The following is a 20,224-nucleotide window of genomic DNA, read 5'->3' on the forward strand; positions in this document are numbered from 1 at the left end:
GGAAGGGGGCGTGGCGTGGCGTGGCGACGGGGTAACGCGAGGGACACCCGGCCCTGCTGGTGTGCCGCCTGCGGTTTGGGTGGTGCGGCTGCCTCAGCGCGCTCTCTACGCGGATCCGAGAAAATGCCGAGCGCTCCAACAAAGACACAGAGAAGGGACCACGGTGTGCGAACCGGGAGGGTGCCTGGCGGCGCAGGCCAAGGCTGGGGCACTATAGACCCGTCTTGAGATTGAGCCAGGCGTACCGTCAGGCATCACTTCCTCCGAGAGGCCTGCCCCTTAGGCTGGGCGGGCGCCCAGAGTTGCCTCTGTCCTGGCACGGTTCACTGCGTTTCCGAACTTCCCAGTGACGCGCCTGCAGGCCCCGCTGCACCTTGGGCCTGGGAGTGCTCTCCCGGTTCCCAGCGTGCGGCCCTAAAGACGTTCTTCAAATGTTTGTCCAATGGATAAAGAACCGTGACCTCGATTTTGACGGGAGGTGAAAAAAGAAAAAGAAAAAAAGAGAAAAAGAAAAAGAAAAGAAAAGAAAAAAGAAAAAGAAAAGAAAAAAAGAGAAAGACACGGGGTGGGGTTGAGAGTGTCCTTAAGATGAGTGCCACAGTCAGGTGTGCATTTCAGAAGGCCGGCCTTTGCCGAGTAGGGAGGAGGGCCCACAGAGACCCTCAGACCAGGGACAATAGGGGAATGAAGGCGGACCCAGGAAATCGATCCCCGAAAGCAAGGAGGAGTTTTTGGAATGAAGGGCCGTCAGACTTCCCTGCCTTTACTCGGGCGGTTCCTTTCACTCTGAACGAAGGTCGTTTTTATTTATCTGTCTATGGGAATCCTGATCGTGCACCTCGTCAAGGAAGCTCTCCTGGTTTCCCCAATCACAGATTATTGCTCCCTCTCTCTCCCCCTCGGAACACACTTGTCAGGCCTGTGACTATAAGGACAGTGAACGCAGGTTTGTGGAGAGGGTTCTTGGTATTGCGGAGGGGCTGCAGAAGCCTCAAGGTCCCTGCGGAGGAGGCCCAAGAGGACAGAGGGGAAGCGGCTGTGCTAGCCCCTACCTGCCCCTGGCCTTTACCCGTTCTGTCCTGCTTTCCTGCCAAACCCGTCTTTCCCCGCCTACTCCCTTCCCAGTACAAAGTCCAGGCCTGGGCGAGACACTCAATCGTCGACGGCTGGATGCGTCCCTGCGCAGCCTCCTGGTGAAAAGCAGCATGTCCGTCGGTAGTGCAAAAAAGACCTGTGAGCCCACGATGCAGCTGGACCGACTTCGCAAGCGGCTGAGAGCCGTGGCCTTCGGGGTCCTGCTTCTCCTTGTCCCGGGCCAGGGTGAGGCTCCGACGCGGGGCGGCAGGTACCGTGGTAGGATTTGCCAAATTCTGCAGAGGCAGGACCTGAGGCTGCGGAAGGAAAGGCGTCCGGGAGGTGGGAGCCGGTGGAGAGTTCCAGCACCAGAACCGTGTGAGGGATACGACGCCATCTCTGCGCCCCCTGAGGCGCAGAGAGAGTTTGGGCTGCCCCAAGTCGCACTACCCCAAGGCGCAAGCAGGCCCTAGGGGCTCTGAGCATCGCCGGGGCTGGGGAGTTATTTGGGACATTTCTCTGCGAGTGTTTGTGGTGGAGCTGGTGCTGACCGGTTAATAACAACAATAATTATACCTTCCCGCCACCATTTGGCTCTGCCCTTGGCCAGAGGGGTGTCCTGACACCCACTGAGCCCCTCTCCACAGGAGCCCTGGGCAAGGTTACTGGCTAAGCCTACAGAAGCCCCCATCCCCCAGCCACCACATCCTACTATCAGACAGACTTAAACGTGCTTCTCTTCACCCCATGCACCCACCCCGAATGAGGGCAGGTCTTGACCTCCAGGGCAAAGGTGATCTCTCTTTGTGCCAGCCCTTACTGGTAGCCTTTATAGCTTACACTATGTGGGCACGGCACCTGGGCACAGCTCCAGCTCCTGTGCCCCCTCTTTTAAAAAAAAAAATTTATTTATTTGGCTGCGCCGGGTCTTAGTTGCAGCATGCTGGATCTTCATTGCCGCGTGCAGGATCTTCCTTGCAGCATGTGGGATCTTTAGTTGCAGCACATGGGATCTTTTAGTTGCAGCATGTGGGATCTAGTTCCCTGACCAGGGATCGAACCCACACCCCCCCCCCCCCCCCCGCCTTGGGAGTGTGGAGTCTTAACCACTGGGCCACTAGGGAAGTCCCCTGCGCTCCTCTTGAAGGGCGTGATCCTCTAATCCAAACGGGCTCTGCCTGTGGAACCTGATTATCCTCTCCCTTCCCAGTCGAATCTGCCTGGGTAGCGTCCACACTCAGGACTACCCCGAGGCCCAACCCATCGTGCTTCTGCCCTTACCCCTTGCTCACCAGGCTCTAAGAGGTCACTGGAACGTTGCAGCGCCACGATCTGCGAGGCCTCGCTGATGCCTCTTTCTAAAAATGTTGCTATGTTGGATGGGACCCACTTTCAGAAAAGAAGAACTGGCAAGCACAGATGATGGGTCTGACCCTCTCCTTTCCCACCCAGTCCTGGCTTATAGGCAGGGACCATCTAGGTCCCCAGGGCCTTCCACACACTAACCAGGAGTTTACCCAAGAATGGATGTGTGCATGCATCCTTGGTTTTCACCCAAATGGTCACACATTGCCTCCCTTTTTGGTCCCTGGCTTTTCCACTTCCTGACACACGCAGTGACCTCTCCACATGCCCACATGGTAGAACTTATTCATAGTGTTTAATGAAAGGGCTTCTCTTCAAGGAGGAAGCATCCTTGGTGTAACTAGCCTCTGCTCAGGAACATTTTAGCAGGTTTTGTCTTTTGCTATAACAAACATCAAGCATTAAAGGTCGGTGGAGGCAGTGAATTACATGGGCAGACGTTACATCCCACAAAGGACTTATGTAGACAGCGTGTTCCTCGGGAGAAGGATGAGTCTTCTGACTTGGAAAGGCATTGTTCAGTTGCCCTCTGTGGAGCATGTGAATAGCTGCTAACTCCGGCCTCACCCACACCAGGTGTCGTCAGGTGCATTCATCCACGTTAATCTAATGGGTGTAGGGTAATATAGTTCCATAAGGATTTTTTTGTTTGTTTTCTTTCTTTTTTTTTACTTTTTATTATGAAACCAGGCTCAAATCTGCCAAATTCTGCAGAAGCAGAGCCTGAGCCTGCAGGAGGAGAGGTGCCAGGGAGGTGGGAGCCAGTGGAGATAACACCAGGGGAATTGGGAGACTGACTGGATACCTCCCTGCGCCCTGAGGCACAGAGAGGGTCAGGACTGCCCGAGGTCATACAGCACTGCAGGGCTCCTCATCTGAGGTAGCAAGAATAATATAACAAACTCAGTGTACCATGATCTACCTTTAACAGTTATCAAGACCTGGGCAACTTAGTTTTGTCTGGATTATCACCTCTCCTTTGCACCATTATTTGAAGCAAATCTCAGACATCATATCACCTGTAATTTTTTTTTTTTTTGCGGTACGCGGGCCTCTCACTGTTGTGGCCTCTCCCATTGCGGAGCACAGGCTCCGGACCGCAGGCTCAGCGGCCATGGCTTATGGGCCCAGCCACTCTGCGGCATGTGGGATCTTCCCGGACCGGGGCATAAACCCATGTTCCCTGCATCGGCAGGCGGACTCTCAACCACTGCGCCACCAGGGAAGCCCCTCACCTGTAATTTTTTTTATCATATCCTACTAAAAGAAGAAATATATGTCTCTCATAATTTCTTAATGTAATCAAACATCTAGTCAAATATTCTTATTTCATATTATCTCATGATATTTATGACTTTTTTAAAACCATGATTTAAACAAGGTTCTTACTTTAAACATTAGTAGATGTGCTTTTTTTAATAACAGATTTGAGATATAATTCACATGGCATAACTTTTACCCATTTAAAGTGGTTTTTAGTATATTCACAGAGTTTACCACATCAATTCCCCTTTCCCCAACATTTCTGTCTCTATCAATACACCAATTCTGGAAGTATAAATGAAATAATCCAATATGTGGCTCTTTGTGACTGGCTTTTTTCACTTAGCATATTTTCAATGTTCATCCGTATTGTAGCATGTTCGGTACTTCTTTTTATTGCTGATTAATATTCCATTGTATAGATATGGTACATCTTATCAATCCATTTATCAGTTGATGGACATTTGGATTGTTTCCACTTTTTGGCTATTATAAATAATCCTGCTATGAACACTCATACACAAGTTTTTTTGTGGACATATGTTTTCAATTCTCTTGGGTTTATACCTAGGAGTGGGATTGCTGGGTCTGTGGTAACTATATTTAACCTTTTTTTAATTAATTAATTAATTAATTTTTGGCTGTGTTGGGTCTTCGTTGCTGCGCGCGAGCTTTCTCTAGTTGTGGCGAACAGGGGCTACTCTTCGTTGCGGTGCAGTGGCTTCTCTTGTTGTGGAGCACAGGCTCTACGTGCACGGGCTTCAGTAGTTGTGGCATACGGGCTCAGTAGTTGTGGTGCACGGGCTTAGCTGCGGCATGTGGGATCTTCCCGGACCAGGGCTCGAACCCGTGTCCCCTGCGTTGGGAGGCGGATTCTTAACCACTGCGCCACCAGGGAAGTCCTATGTTTAACCTTTTGAAAAACTGCCAGGGTGTTTTCCAAAGCACCTGCACCATTCTCCCTTCCCACCGGCAATATACAAAGGTTCCAGTTTTTCCACATCCTTTCCAATATTTATTATTATCTTTTTGAAGTATTTCATGAGTCTCTTTCAATCTTCAGATTCCTCCTCTGCTTCTCTTTTATTTTTCTTGTAATTTTGTTGCTGTGTTGAAGAAACCAGTTTGTTCTGGAGAGTATCCCAGAGTTTGAGGGTTTTTTTGTTTTTGTTTTTGTTTTTCCTGAAGTATAATTGATTTATAATGTTGTGTTAGTTTCAGGCGTACAGTAAAGTGGTTCAGTTATATATATTATATATTCAGAATGTTTTCCCTTATAGATTATTACAAGATATTGAGTATAACTCCCTGTGCTATACAATAGGTCCTTGTTGGTTATTTTATATATAGTACTGTGCTTGTGTTAATCCCAAAATCCTAATTTATCCCTCCCCCCTTTGTCCCTTTGGTAACCATAAGTTTGTTTTCTATGTCTGTGAGTCACTGTTTTGTAAATAAGTTCATCTGTATCATTTTTTTTAGATTCCACATATAACAGAGTTTGGGTCTTGCTGATTACATCCCTAGGGTGTCTTTTAACTGTTTCTCTGTCCCCTGTATGCCTGTAAACTTGTATTTATATTCCAGAGGCTTGATCAGATTCAGATATTAGGTTTTGCTTTGTTTTGTTTGGGGACAAGACTGCTTCATATGTGGTGCAGTGGACTTCCAACAGAAAACATACAATGTCTGATTGTCTTGCTTTCTGTGACAAAATAAGTTGTTGACATCACAGTCAGATTTCAATGTGCATTTCTCTTAGCATGAGTGAGATGAACATCTCATTTGTGTAAGAGCCGTTTACTGGTATTCCTTATTCTGTCTGAACATATTCTTTTCACCAAATATGCGTAGCTGGCATATTTCTTATTCATTTATAGAAATTCTTTATCTATTAAGAATATCAGCTCTGGGCTTCCCTGGTGGCGCAGTGCTTAAGAATCTGCCTGCCAATGCAGGGGACACGGGTTCGACCCCTGGTCCGGGAAGATCCCACATGCCATAGAGCAAGTAAGCCCGTGTGCCACAACTACTGAGCCTGCACTCTAGAGCCCGCGAGCCACAACTACTGAAGCCCGTGCACCCAGAGCCCGTGCTCTGCAACAAGAGAAGCCACTGCAATGAGAAGCCCATGCACCGCAATGAAGAGTAGCCCCCGCTCGCCGCAACTAGAGAAAGCCCACGCACAGCAACAAAGACCCAACACAGCAAAAAATAAATTAATTAATTAAAAAAACAAAAATAATAATATCAGCTTTTTCTCTGTTAGGGGACTTTCAATCTCTTCCTGCCTCCCTGATCCCCATAGCAGAGCAGGCTGTGCTTTTTATGTTCTAGACACAGCTGCCCTTCTCTTTGTAGTTCTCCTCATACTATCACTCTTTGTTTGGAGGATACTTTCTTTATGTCATTCTTGCCACCTAGAGTGTGAGATCCTTAAGGACAGGAATCTTGTCTGTCCGATTCCCACAGTTCTCCTACTGCCTCCTAGGACCTGGCACACAGTGAGCAGAAAGGACACTCTCACTCCATCAAGCTCATTTGTGACTATTTGTTTGAGGCTAAACTATGGGGCTAAACCATGGTGCCGAGCCCCAAGGAGCCTCAGTGAGCATGGTGGAAAAGGCTGGGGCAGTGAAGGCAGTTGCGGGTGGGGGGCTCAGAGTTACAGGCAGGAAATCTGTAAAGCTCAGTGTCCCTTGAGCTGAGCTGAGGACAGGAAGGAGGTGGCGACATCAACAGTCTGGGAGGGCGGCTAAATGGGGAGACCCAACCCTGATGTCCATCTCTCTGCCCACAGGCCAGGACTCTGCCAGCCCCGTGCGGACCACGCACACGGGCCAGGTGCGGGGGAGCCTCGTCCATGTGAAGAACACTGATGTGGGGATCCACACCTTCTTGGGAATTCCCTTCGCCAAGCCACCTCTAGGGCTGTTGCGGTTTGCGCCCCCGGAGCCCCCGGAATCTTGGAGTGGTATAAAGGATGGGACCTCCCACCCAGCCAAGTAAGCAGGGGGTCCAGGGAACTCTAAGCCCTGGGATAGAGGGTACTCTGAGCTCTGGGCCAGGCTGCAGTTGTCATTTCATGTCATTTCAAAACAGCCAGTTTCCCCTCTGAGTTTGGTGGATTTTCACATGCATTTTTCTGATAAGCATGCAGGGGCTTGGAAGGGTGAAGTAACTTTCCCAGACTGAGGGCTTAGCACTCAAAGAGCATTAGCTCCACAAGCTGAAGGGACAAGCAGAGGCACACAACTCCCTAGGTTCTGGTTGTGGCAGGTGATCTCTGCCACCAGAGGAGGTATCTCTGGGAGAGGTTTGAACCTCATAGGAGCTCCTGACTCTAGCAGCAGACACTGTAGATCCCTGAGGAGCAGAAGACCCCACTCTGCACAGTCACTGTGCCAACCGACAGGGCCAGATGCCGTTGACCAAGGGGCGTGTATATGTTCTTGAAACTGGAAACTGTGGGAGTGATGAGGTTCCCTGAGAGTCTGACTTGGGATGAGGGATGTCCCACTGCCCTTCTCATGAGAAATTAATCCATTCCTTTTGGCAGCACATGTATACAGGCTACTCCCCTGTTCCAGGTCTGCCTGAGTACAGTGATATGGTGGTGAATGTCAACACATGCAACCAATCGTTCGCATAGAGACCCTCCAGAGTCAAGATTTCTCAACCTCAGGAGGATTGATATCCAAGGCCCTCATAAACTTGAGGCCTCCTGGAAGACTAGGCTCCATCCCAGCTTCCCCAGAGTCTGTGGCCTGTAGCTTGGTGCAAAGGGGCTTTAGGGAGGGATCACACGTGAGTGAGGTATCAGAGGAAGTGGGACTAAGGGTAGTTGGGAGCATATCTGGGCCCAGGATCTGGTTATGGCCACAGCATGGCCCCAGGACTGACTGCCTGCCACGGTCACCAGGTGTCTGCAGGACTTCGCTAGCGTGAAAAGAATGACTCTGAAACTACTGAATGTGACCCTGCCTTCTACCTCCATGTCTGAAGACTGCCTGTACCTCAACATCTACACACCTGCGCATTCCCATGAGGGCTCTAAGCTGCCTGTGAGTGCCAGGCCACAGCTGGCTAAGGGGTGGGAGGACATTTCTTCTGCAGAAGATTGAAAAGAAGAAGATCAGCCTGGGCCCCACTGCAGTGTGGACCCTGTTAAGAAGCTTCTTACTATCAGATCCAAGAGAGTATTTCTTACCCAGCATGGGTGGCTGATGCCTGGGCACAGGGTCACAGAACCCTGGCTGCTCCCAGACGTCAGAAACTGTGGCCCTGGTAGGGACCCAGGACCTATACCCAACCAACTCATACCCAGGACCCACTCAGGTGCTGAGGGATGCACTTTGCGGTGGCCGGAGACCCCAGCCATGGATTATCTGTTGGGCCAATGAGAATAGAGCACACTTGTAATTAATGTGCATGCATGTGGGGTGATCAGAGAGACATCCCTTTTCTTTCCATGTCAGAGAGGGTTCTGGGAGAAATGGAGCCGGGCTTCGGTATGTGGGACGGGCCCCAAAGTGTGGGAGGCCCGGTTTTCCTGATAGAACTTGGGTTGCCTTCAGCCTAGGTCGTGAAGACACCACTTTGTCTTGCTGGAGTTCTGTCCGTGTGGCTAGGAGGACAGAGCCAAAGTGGTGGTTAGTTTAGGTAGCAGCGCTGATGGGGTTTGGGCTTGGTGGGAGCCATATGGTGTCTGTGCCTTGGATTCGCCAGGTGATGGTGTGGATCCACGGTGGTGGCTTTGTCATGGGCATGGCTTCCACGTATGACGGCTCTGCTCTGGCGGCCTTCGAGGACGTGGTGGTGGTCGTTATCCAGTACCGCCTGGGTTTGCTGGGCTTCTTCAGGTGAGACTGGGGCTGGGCTCGGCAACGCAGGCTGATGGAGCCAGGACACTCCCATGACCCTCATCCCTGCCACCTCTCAGCACTGGAGACAAACACGCAACTGGCAACTGGGGCTACCTGGATCAAGTGGCCGCACTACGCTGGGTCCAGCAGAATATCATCTACTTTGGAGGCGACCCTGACCATGTCACCATTTTTGGCGCGTCTGCGGGTGGCATGAGCGTGTCTTTGCATGTTGTGTCCCCCATGTCCAAAGGACTCTTCCACTGTGCCATCATGGAGAGTGGCGTGGCCCTGGTGCCCGGCTTCACCGCCAACTCATCTGACGTGGTCTCCACAGTGAGTGCACCCAACCGTGGGAAGCCCAGACCTGCTGCCCCATTTCTTACCTCTCAGCCTCCATTACTCTGTCTGTTAAATGGGGATAACAAGGACTCCCCTGCCATCAGAGGACCTTGGAAACAGCCACCTATGTGGGGATTGTTCAAGGGTCAGAATTCACAGACCTCTGTCACTGCAGAGGCTGAGTACATTCTGTGGCCCACAAGACTGCTGCTGGGGGCCCCCATCATAGGCAGGACCATCTAGGCAGGTGGGATGGACCCCCTGGCAGAGTCCTCTGAGCATCAGGGAAGTTGGAACAATTTCAAAACTGTAGGAATCCATTCACAATACTCTGTGAGATTTGGGGTACACCTGCCTCCAACTGGGGCACTGGGCAAACCTCTCTCCCCTACCTGGAAGCATGAGCCAGCCGCTGCCTGGTCTCTTTACAGGTGGTGGCCAACCTGTCTGCCTGTGGCCAGGTTGACTCAGAGGCCCTGGTGGACTGCCTGCGGCACAAGAGTGAAGAGGAGATTCTGGCCATCAACAAGGTTTGACTGATGGACATGGCTGTGGAGGGAAGGGTCCAGTAGGTGTGGGGCAGGCAAGCCTGGGTGCCCTTCATCCTCCCTGGGCAAGTTACTGTAGCTCCTCACCTTGGTGTCCTCACAGCCCTGGATGGGAAATCGAGGCCAGGCCATGCTGAGGCAGGTATAGGACCTGCTGGGGTGGGTGTGAGCCTTCTGGGACGAGCCAAGAAGGGGTGGAAGATGTCTGCGGCATCAGAAATTGTCTGCAACCTGACCTTGAGTGTCCCTTAGCCCTTCAGCATCATCCCTGGCCTGGTGGACGGGATCTTCCTGCCCAAGCACCCCCAGGAGCTGCTGGCCTCTGCCGACTTGCACCCTGTCCCCAGCATCATTGGTGTAAACAGCGATGAGTACAGTTGGATCCTCCCCTCGGTGAGGCCCACTCCCAAGCCTCCAGGTGCGGGGGAGCCCATCCAGGGGGAAGGCCTCGGGGCTTCGTAGCTCCAGGCCCATCCTATCTCCAACTCGACTCCCCCACCACCCAGTTCATGAACAATTCTGACGCCCAGAAGGAAATGGACAGAGAGACCATAAAGGATGACTTGCAGAAAATATCAAAAATGATGGTGAGGTTCCTGGGGACCTGCCCACATGGGGAGGGGGCTCCTTTCCTCTCCCAAGGCACGGGAAACCCAGCCCCCAGATATCCAGTGCATGCAGCACCCCTCGCCCAGAGCTTGGCCCCTTTCCCCGATTCCCTATCCCATCCCAGGATCCGTCTCCCGGTCCTGCCTCTGCTGCGTCCCGGCCCCGCCAGCCTGCCTAACCTGCCTCTTCCTGATCCCCTGGCGCAGATGATGCCGCCTGAGTTTGGTGACCTGTTGATGGAGGAGTACATAGGGGACAGTGAGGACCCCCAGACCCTCCGAATCCAGTTCCATGAGATCCTGGGGGACTGCATCTTCGTGATCCCTGCACTCCAAGTAGCAAAGTTGCAGTGTGAGTACATCTGCACTAAGTCCAGACTGGCTAGGGGGCCACTCAGAGCTGCAGGTGCCAGATGAGGTCTACTGGTGTCCAAAACCTCGACCATGTCTATTTATTGGTGCCCGGCACTTGATATCCTTCATCGTGGTAAATCCTCATGGCTAGTCTAAGAGACAGACATTTACCCCATTTTACGGAGGAGGAAACATGTTCAGTGACCTTCAGTGACTTGCCTAAAACCATAGCCTAGGAAGTTCCAAGGCCACAATTTGAACCCAGGCCCTTCCCACTGCCCTTGCTCCAGCCTGGGGCTCCTCCACCCCATTGTCCAGATTCCAACCAGCTTTGGACTTAGCTATGTCATCACCATGGGTGATGCAAGAAAGCTCCAGGTGAGGGGCTGCCAGGTCACGGCCCGTCTTCCGCACCTCCCCAGGTTCCTCTGCCCCTGTCTACTTCTACGAGTTCCAGCATCAGCCGAGCTTCTTCAGGGATTTCAGGCCGAGCTATGTGAGGGCAGACCATGGAGATGAGGTTCACTTCATCTTCAGAAGTCTTTTCGGGAGCAGCCACAGTGAGTCTTCCTAGGTGGGGGTCTCTCAGAGGCTCCTCATTCCCAGGATGTGGGATGGGACATTGGCTAAGACCCTGAGTGAGGGTGATAGCCCTCACTGTACAGACGAGGAAACTGAGGCTCAGCGGGAGGAGGGGATCAGGTGTCCAAGACGTGACAGCTAGAAAGATTGAGCTTGAATTGGAGTGTAGCATTCTTCAGACTGGAACCCGTGCTCCCTCCACCTCTCCCCACCCTGACCTTGGGTTTCTGGCATGGGTGCAGAGGGGGTGTTTGAAAGGCCTCTTTCTTTCTTCCTTCCTTCCTTCCTCCCTCCCTCCCTCCCTCCCTCTCTCTCTCTCTTTCTTTCTTCCTTTTTTTCTTTCTTTTCTTTCCTCCCTCCCTCCTTTCTTTCTTTCTTCCTTCCTTTCTCTCTCTCTTTCTTTCCTTCCCTTCCTTCCTTGCTTTCTTTCTTTTTTTTTTTTTTTTTTTTTTTGCGGTACGTGGGCCTCTCACTGTTGTGGCCTCTCCCGTTGCGGAGCACAGGCTCTGGACGCGCAAGCTCAGCAGCCATGGCTCACGGGCCTAGGCGCTCCGCGGCATGTGGGATCTTCCCGGACCGGGGCACGAACCCGTGTCCCCTGCATCGGCAGGCAGACTCTCAACCACTGCGCCACCAGGGAAGCCCCATATTTATTTCTTAAATGGCCTTCTGCTGTCAGAAGAAGGGAGCCTTCTGGGTCAGGGATGAGCCCAGTGTTGGGTCAGCCAGAGGCCGGGATGAATATATGGGGTTTGGGCAAGGAGAGGGCCTGGGGAGCGGGCAGAGAGCCAGGCCTTGGGATGGCAGGGAGGAGCCTGGGATGGGGTGAGGGGGAATGACCCACATGCCGGACTGGAGTTGCCCTGACCTGGACCCTTGTCCTCTTGCTCTGTAGTCCAACTCACTGAGGAGGAGGAGCTGCTGAGCAGGAAGATGATGAAGTATTGGGCCAACTTTGCTCGAAATGGGTGAGATGTCACACTCCTACTTTAACCTCCACGGTGGGGAGGGCAGGGCTTGAGCCCATCCTGGGCTCCCCTTGTCTGTGGTGACTTCATTAGCGGATGTGTCCTTAATTGCATGGCAGCCCCCTCCCCAGCTCCAGGACCCTCCTGGACAGAAAGGGGCCTTATGGGTGCTGGACACTCATTCCATCTTGGGGTGACCTGGATGGGGGGTGACAGTGCTGTTATCTGCAGAGCCTCCCTCTATCAGGAAGGGACAGAGGCCGCCCTGTCCCCTGCGGAGCTGACGCTCTGGTGGGAGGTAGTTTCTTTCCTCCTTCTGGAACCCCACCCCCATTCCCCAAGCTTGTTTGGCTGCCTTGCCTGACCCCAGTCACGGTGCTCTGTCTGGGCTGGGTAGGGCCCAGAGTGACCTTCACACTGCCCCACGGGAGGGCATGTCTACAGGAACCCCAACAGCGAGGGTCTGCCCCACTGGCCTGTGTTCAACCAGGAGGAGCAGTACATGCAGCTGAACACGCAGCCTGCAGTGGGCCGAGCCCTGAAGGCCCACAGGCTGCAGTTCTGGACGAAGATCCTACCCCAGAAGATACGGGAGCTAATGGAGGCCAAGGAGAAGCACACAGAACTGTAACTGCCTGCGTCTGGGGGGAGGGGGGTGGAGGGGTGGGCTTGAGTGTAGGTGGGGGTCTGCTGGATGTGCCCACACACACCCAGTGAGGAGCCAGTAGTTTTTCCTTCATTCACATAGCCATTCATTCATTCATTCATTTGTCTACCCAGCCAGCCAGCCAGCAAACATTGAAGAACCTACTGCATGATGTTCCCAAGCCTGCCGTGGGTCCTCTCTTGTTAGACACAATCCATAAACCCTCCCAGGAAGCTGGATGAGCGAACCCCAATGGAAGTTTACCTTCCTCAACACCCCACTGGGCCCTGGGCCCTATCCTCCCTTCCTCACCTCCACTCCCGCCCCACTCTCTTTCTCTTCTCCCTCTGAAAGAAGGTGCTTTGGGGCATGCCGCCCACACTTGGCTCTCAGCAAGGCCCCCATGCTTTCCATCTGTAAATGGCCAATAGGAAGCCTGGATACCAGGAGCCTGGGAGCTCTGAGATCTCAGCCCCACTGAGGCTCCCAACTACTAAGAATGTAAATGTCCCTGTCCCCACTCATTGTCCCCCTAGATTAAGTGTCGTCTATCATTGACATTTAACCAACCTACTCATTCACTTATCAGTGTCCCACGGAGGTAACTGACCCCATTTTTTGTAGGAACTCAGAGTGGGCTTGTCCATGGGTCCCTGGAGCCTGGACCAGCTGCCCACTGGCCAGGAGAAGCAGGCAGGTTCCTCAGTCACTGCCTCCGGAAGTTTGTCTTCATTCTCAGTGGTTCTGCAGACACTGTAGGGCCCAAGCTTTACATGACTGTAGCACATCCATGGAGATGTTTATCTGTGGGATGTTTCCTGGAAGTAGGATTGAGGGGTCAGAAGATCCAGGCATATCTAGGGGAAGAGACTCTTGTCGGCTGGCTCCCAAGGGCCTCTTCATCCAGGGAGGTCTCCTCTTGCCTTTTAGAATTCCCCTTGCTACCCTGCCCCCCCCCACCCCCTCTGCTGAGCATCGCCCAACTCACCAATTCACTGTGGGTATCCACGTGATTAGTTTTCCTACTTATCTCATTGTTTTCCCCAAACTTTTATTCCCCCTGCACCATCTCCTGCCCACAAAAAAACCCTATCTTACATTTTATCTCAATATGTAGAGGTACCAGTTATGTTCACTCTGCCTGTTTGTGCCACCAAAGCACTTTCTCTCTATTATTAAGAAGCTGTATCCCTCTTCTCATAGATCCGGGACTCCCTATCTCTGACCCTCTGGGCACCAGGTTTCCCAGGAGGAAGGTCCTCCTCCTTTCTGCCCCACCATAGAGCCTCCTGAAGTTGGGCTTGAAGGCTGGAGATTCCTGCATTGCCAACTATGGCCACCAGATGGCAGACTAGCATAACCTTAAGCTTGAGATGACCAACTCTGGAGCCAGAAGGAGCTTTCCTTCCAAAGAACACTGCCTGGTGCTAATGCTTCCCCCCCCTCCCCCCCCCCCCCCCCCGCATCCTGAAAGCATTTATTGAGCACCTATGGCATGCATGCCTCTGTTTTTCAGTACTGCATATGCACAGTATACTTCCCAAAAGTGGATTCCCAGAACTAGTTTTTAGGACTAGTTTTAGTTAATCTTATTTTTTTTAACAGCTTTATTATGGAATAATTTACATACAATCAAATTCACCCATTTTAGGTGTACAGTTTGATAAATTGGGATAAATGTATAAGACATACAACCACCATCACATCAAGTTTTAGGATGCATCCATTGCTCAGAAAAGTTCCTTTAGGGACTTCCCTAGTGGTCCAGTTGTTAGGACTTCGCCTTCTGATGTGGGGGGTGTGGGTTCGATCCCTGGTTGGGGAGCTGGGATCCCACATGCCTCGTGGCCAAAAAGCCAAAACATAAAATAGAGGCAATATTGTAACAAATTCAATAAAGACTTTAAAAATGATCCACATCAAAAAAAAAAAATCTTAAAAAAAAAAAGTTCCTTTACCCCACTTTGCACTGCCCTGACCCTGGTCCCTCACAACCACTAAATCGCTTTCTGTTGCTATAGTTTGCCTTTTCTAAAATGTCATAGAAATGAAATCATTCTTTTACCAGCTTCTGTCTCTTAGCATAATGTTTTTGAGATTCAACTAGTAGTTCTCTTTTCTTGCTGAATAGTATTCCATATATGACATGCCACGTTTTATCCATTCATCCATTGATGGACATCTGAGTGATTTCTATTTTTTGGCTATTTTCAATAAAGTTGCTATGAACATTTTCAGATAAGTCCTTGTGTGGACGTATGCTTTCGTTTTGTAAATAGTAAATAGCTAAGAGTGGAATCGCAGGGTCATATGGAGAGTGTATGCTTAACTTTTAAAGAAGGTGCCAAACTGTCTTCCAAATTGACTGTTCCATTTCTGCACGCCCACCGGCCATATAGGTGGGGTCCAATTGTTCCAGACCCTTGCCAACACTTGGTCTTATCAGTCTTTTACATTTGATTAATTTAATGGGTATGTAGTGGCATCTCGTTGTGGTTGGTTACCTGCCTCTCTCTCTCTCTTTCTCAGTCTCCCTCTTTCTCATGAGGCCCTGAATGTACCTGTGTGTCAAGGTTATGGGAGAGGGAACAGCCCCACCAGGGAGGCTTCCAAAGAGGATTCAGGAAGCTGCACTGGTTATTTCTGGCAGAAGTTTGATCCTCAGGCTCTCCAACTCGAGGTGCCAGCGGGAACCCCAGGAGAGGATCTGGCACCTAGTCCAGGCATGACCCTCACCCTGTCCCTCATTGAATCAGCACATCCAACTGTTGGAATCAGCAAATATTTGCCAGCGCCTCATACTCTCCACCCATCCCCTCACCTCCCACTCCCGGCCAGCCGTGTTCCTGACACTGAGGCCCAGAGGTAAGTCCTGCCCCGCCTTGGAGTGGGAGTACCCCAAGCCAGCAGAGAGACAGACACCCTGAGAGACCCTGTCCTGACACAAGAACAGGCTCCCATTGGCTCTGGTTTCTCGCCTCGTGTTTTCACAATGTAACCTCACTCTAACCCTATGAGGTTGGTTCCTGTTATCATCACTGTTTCATGGATGACAAAACTAGGCCCAGAGCTGTGAAGTAACTTGTATTAGGTCACACAGCTGCCACTGGGTAGAGCCAGGATTTGAGTGCAGGAGGTCTGGCTCTTAAGTCACATCTTCCCTGCATTTGGAATGGGATTCGAGTTGTTAATAGCAGTCTTCCTGCCCCCTTTCCTCCATCATCCCTACCCGGGTCTCAGGGCCACTGGAGGGTAGTGCCCTGCTTCTGCCCTGTCATTTGAGGGTCCTCCAAGAGAGCAGGCCTACCTGAGAGTCACCCCCAACATACACCCTGGGTATCCTCAGTCCTCGGGCCCCTTGGCAGAGCTGCTCAGGCCCAAGGTGCTGAGGCTCTATAACGGCATCATCCAACCACTGTGGAAAAGAGCTTGTTTGTTTTTCAGAACATTAAACACAGAATTACCTTATGACCAGCAATTCCATTCCTAGCTATACAGTCAAGAGAAATGAAAACATAGGACCACAGAGAAATGTATAAATAAATGTTTATAGCAGTATTATTCATAATAGTCAAAAGGTAGAAACAACCCAAATGCCCTTCGATGAATGAATGGATAAAAAAATTGTGGTGCAGCCACAGTGAAATATTATTCGGCCATGAAAAAGGAATGAAGTACTGATATGTGCTGCAACTTAGATGAACCTCAAAAACATGGTGCTAAGTGAAAGAAGCCAGACACAAAAGGTCACATATCGTATGATTGCTTTTATGTGATACATCCAGGATAGGTAAATCCATAGCGGCAGAGAGCAGATTAATGGTTATCAGGTCATCAGGGGATGGGGGTATTGGTGTGTGAGGTGAGGGGGGTAGGGATGGGAATGGAGAGTGACTGCTTAATGGGTACAGGGTGTATTGCTGGGGAAGTGAAAGAGTTTTGTAACTAGAGAGATGCGGTAGTTACACAAAATTGCAAACACACTAAATGCCACTGAATTGTATACTTTATAATGGTTTATTGTATGTTATGTGAATTTCCATAAACTGTACATTTTTCAGCCAACTAGCTGTTTACTAAATATCCATGATGAAAGCTTTAGCCATGGAAAGTAACTCATATACCTTATGGAGACCTCTCCATTTCTTACATGTCGCCATTGGCGTAACACTTTCTGAAACTGCTCTGCCGATTTAAACTGCCACCAGCAAAGTCTACAGGTGTCTTGTTTTGTTTTGGAAGTACTGCACGGCTTGCAGGATCTTAGTTCCCCAGCCGGGGATCAAACCCATGCCCCTTGCAGTGGAAGCGCGGAGTCCTAACCACTGGACCGCCAGGGAAGTCCCTGGAGTCTACAAGTTTCATTGCAACTTTACCAGCATTTGCAGACCACAATTTTTAAATGTCAACTTTTTTAAAAAATATAAATTTATTTATTTTTGGCTGCGTTGGGTCTTCGTGGCTGTGTGCGGGCTTTCTCTAGCTGCGGCGAGCAGGGGCCACTCTTAGTTGCGGTGCGCAGGCCTCTCAATGCAGTGGCCTCTCTTGTTGCGGAGCATGGGCTCCAGGCGCGGGGGGCTTCAGCACCCGCGGCTCGCGGACTCCAGAGCGCAGGCTCAGCAGTTGTGGCACACGGGCCTAGTTGCTCTGCGCAATGTGGGATCGTCCCGGACCAGGGATCAAACCCGTGTCCCCTGCGTTGGCAGGCAGACTCTTAACCACTGCACCACCAGGGAAGCCCAAATCTCAACTTTTTTTTTTAAATGTAATTTACATACCATAACATTTACCCCTTTAAAGTGTACAGTTCAGTGGTTTTTAGTATATTCACAAAGTTGTGCAACCATCACCACTATCTTATTCCAGAACATTTGCATTAGCATCACCCAAAAACAAGCCGGTGCCCATTAGCAGTCACTTCCCATCCCTCCCCGCACCAACCCGCCCCGAGCCCCTGATAATCGCGCATCTACTTTCTGTCAAATCTATGGATTTGCCTATTCTGGACATTTCATAGAATAGAATCACACAATATATGGGTTTTGGGTTTTTTATGGGGGGAGTTGTTTGGTTTTTAAATATTGTTTATTTACTTTGGCTGTGCCAGGTCTTAGTTGCGGCATGCGGGATCTTTTAGTTGCGGCGTGCAAACTCTTAGTTGTGGCATGCATGTAGAATCTAGTTCCCCAAGCAGGGATGGAACTGGGCCCCCCTGCATTGGGGGCTCAGAGTCTTACCCACTGGACCACCAGGGAAATCCCAGTATATGGTTTTTTGTGTATGACTCCTTTCATCTAATATAATGTTTTCAAGGTTCATGTATGTTGTAACAGATATCAGTACTTCATTCCTTTCTGTGGCTGAATAGTCTACTGTATGGATATACAACATTTTGTTTATCCATCCATCAGTTGATAGGCAGTTGGGTTGTTTCCACATTTTTGGCTCTTATGGATTCCCCTACTAAGAACATTTATGTACCAGTTTTTGTGCAAACATATGACTTAATTTCTCTTGGTTATATACTCAGGAATGGAAACTCTGGGTCATATTGCAACTCTTTGTTTCATCATTTCAGGAACTGCTGAACTGTTTTCCAAAGTAGCTGCACCATTTTACCTTCCCACCAGCAGTGTGTGAGGATTTCAATCACTCCACATCCTTGCCGATGCTTGTTAATATCTTTTGTTTTGATTGTAGTCATCCCAGTGGGTGTGAAGTGGTATCTCATTGTGGTTTTGAGTTGCACTTCCCTAGTGACTAAAATAGTGAACATCTTTTCATGTGCTTATTGGCCCTTTTTATATCTCCTTTGGAGAAATGTCTTCTGAAATCTTTTGACCATTTGGATTATTTGCCTTTTTATTGTTGAGTGGTAAAGATTTACGTATCTTCTAGATACAAGTCTCTTATCCAATATATGATTTGCAACTATTTTTCCCATTCTGTGGGTTGTCTTTTCATTTTGCTGACAGTAACCTTTGCAACACAAAAATTCTTTATTTTGATGAGGTTTAATTTATTTTTTCTTTTGTTGCTTGGCCTTTTTGTGTCATATCTAAAAAATGATTGCTTAATCCAAGGTCATAAAGATTTACCTCTATGATTTCTTCTAAGAATTTTATAGTTTTAGCTGTTACATGAATGAATTACATTCATCTGAAGTTAATTTTTGTATATGGTATGAATTAGGGATTCTTTTGCATGTGGTTATCCAGCTGTCCCTGCATCTTTTGTTGAAAAAAACCTATTCTTTACTTATTGAACTGTCTTGGTGCCCTTACTGAAAATCAATTGGTCATGAATGAAGGAACTTGTTTCTGGGCTTTCAGTTCTACTCTGTTAATTTTTATGTCTATCCTTATGCTACTACCACACTATCTTGATTACTGTAGTTTTGTAGTAAGTTTTGAAATTGGGAAGTGTGAATTCCCCAGCTTTGTTCTTCTTTTTCAGGGTTGCTGTATTATTTTGCCAGAGTTGCCATAACAAAGGACCACAGTCTGGGTGACTTAAACAAGAGAAGTTAATTGTCTCACAATCCTAGAGGCTACAAGTCTGAAATCAAGGTGTTAGCAGGGTTGGTTCCTTCTGAGTGCTGTGTGAGAGAATCCATGCCTCTTCCCTAGTTTCTGGTAGCCTCACACATTCCTTGGCTTATAGATGGCATTCTCCCTCTGGCTTCACATTGTCTTCCCTCTGACCTGTCTGTCTCTGTGTCCAAATTTCCCCCTTTTACAAGGACACCAGGCATATTAGACTAGGGCCCACCTCTGTAATCATCTTAATTTGACTAACGGCCTTATCTTTAAATAAGGTCACGTTCTGAGGTACTGGGGGTTATGACTCCACATATATTTTACGTGGAGACACATATCAATCCATAATAATTGTTTGGCTATTCTGGGTCCCTTGCATTTCCAAGTGAATTATGATCGGCTTGTTCATTTCTGAAAAAAAAAAAAAAGCAGCTGAGATTCTCATAGGGATCACACTGAATGTATAGATCAGTTTGGGAAGTATTACCATTTTAACAATATTAAGTCTTCTAACCCATGAACATGGAACATCTTTCCATTTAGTTACGTCTTCTTTAATTTCTCTCAATTATGTTTTCTAGTTTTTAATGTACAGTCTTGAACTTCCCTTATTAAATTTATTCCTAAGTATTCTATTCTTTTTGATGCTACTGTAAATGGAATGGTTTTCTTAATATCATCTTCAGGTTGTTCATTGCTAGTGTATAGAAACACAATTGGTTTTTGGTTTTTTTTGTTTGTTTTTTTTTGCGGTACGCGGGCATCTCACTGTTGTGACCTCTCCCGTTGTAGAGCACAGGCTCCGGACGCGCAGGCTCAGTGGCCATGGCTCACGGGCCTAGCCGCTCCGCGGCATGGGGGATCTTCCCGGACCGGGGCACGAACCCGTGTCCCCTGCATCGTCAGGCGGACCCTCAACCACTGCGCCACCAGGGAAGCCCTAGACTGCCCCTTAATGAGCACATACTCTCTGCCAGGAACTGTGTTGTGCTGAGCACTGGGACAGGCATTCATCTCCTTTGATCCTCATTACAACCCTGTGAAGTAGGGACTTTCATTATCCTTATTTT

The 20,224-nt window shown here is 49.5% G+C and overlaps 1 protein-coding gene across 4 annotated transcripts; it reads left to right on the forward strand.

The window, feature by feature from the left end:
- The first annotated feature begins 36 nt into the window (after window positions 1-36).
- LOC137214587 (cocaine esterase-like) lies at window positions 37-19,667 on the forward strand. 4 transcript variants are annotated; one of them, XM_067718530.1, is made up of 15 exons: window positions 37-478; window positions 1,126-1,320; window positions 6,503-6,707; window positions 7,625-7,766; window positions 8,431-8,564; window positions 8,645-8,903; window positions 9,341-9,439; window positions 9,710-9,850; window positions 9,964-10,044; window positions 10,273-10,417; window positions 10,842-10,979; window positions 11,897-11,969; window positions 12,414-12,596; window positions 15,145-15,480; window positions 19,072-19,667. In XM_067718530.1, exons 2-15 carry the CDS (start codon window positions 1,206-1,208, stop codon window positions 19,124-19,126), a joined length of 2,106 nt encoding a protein of 701 aa, XP_067574631.1. In that variant the 5' UTR covers window positions 37-478; window positions 1,126-1,205; the 3' UTR covers window positions 19,127-19,667. The 4 variants fall into 4 exon arrangements, with proteins under 4 accessions (XP_067574631.1, XP_067574629.1, XP_067574630.1 ...); XM_067718528.1 differs by lacking the exon at window positions 37-478 and adding an exon at window positions 557-946; XM_067718529.1 differs by lacking the exons at window positions 37-478; window positions 15,145-15,480 and adding an exon at window positions 557-946.
- The last annotated feature ends 557 nt before the right edge of the window (window positions 19,668-20,224 follow it).

The sequence above is a fragment of the Pseudorca crassidens genome, chromosome 20 (genome assembly GCF_039906515.1).
Source record: "Pseudorca crassidens isolate mPseCra1 chromosome 20, mPseCra1.hap1, whole genome shotgun sequence".
Classification (NCBI taxonomy): Eukaryota; Metazoa; Chordata; class Mammalia; order Artiodactyla; family Delphinidae; genus Pseudorca; species Pseudorca crassidens.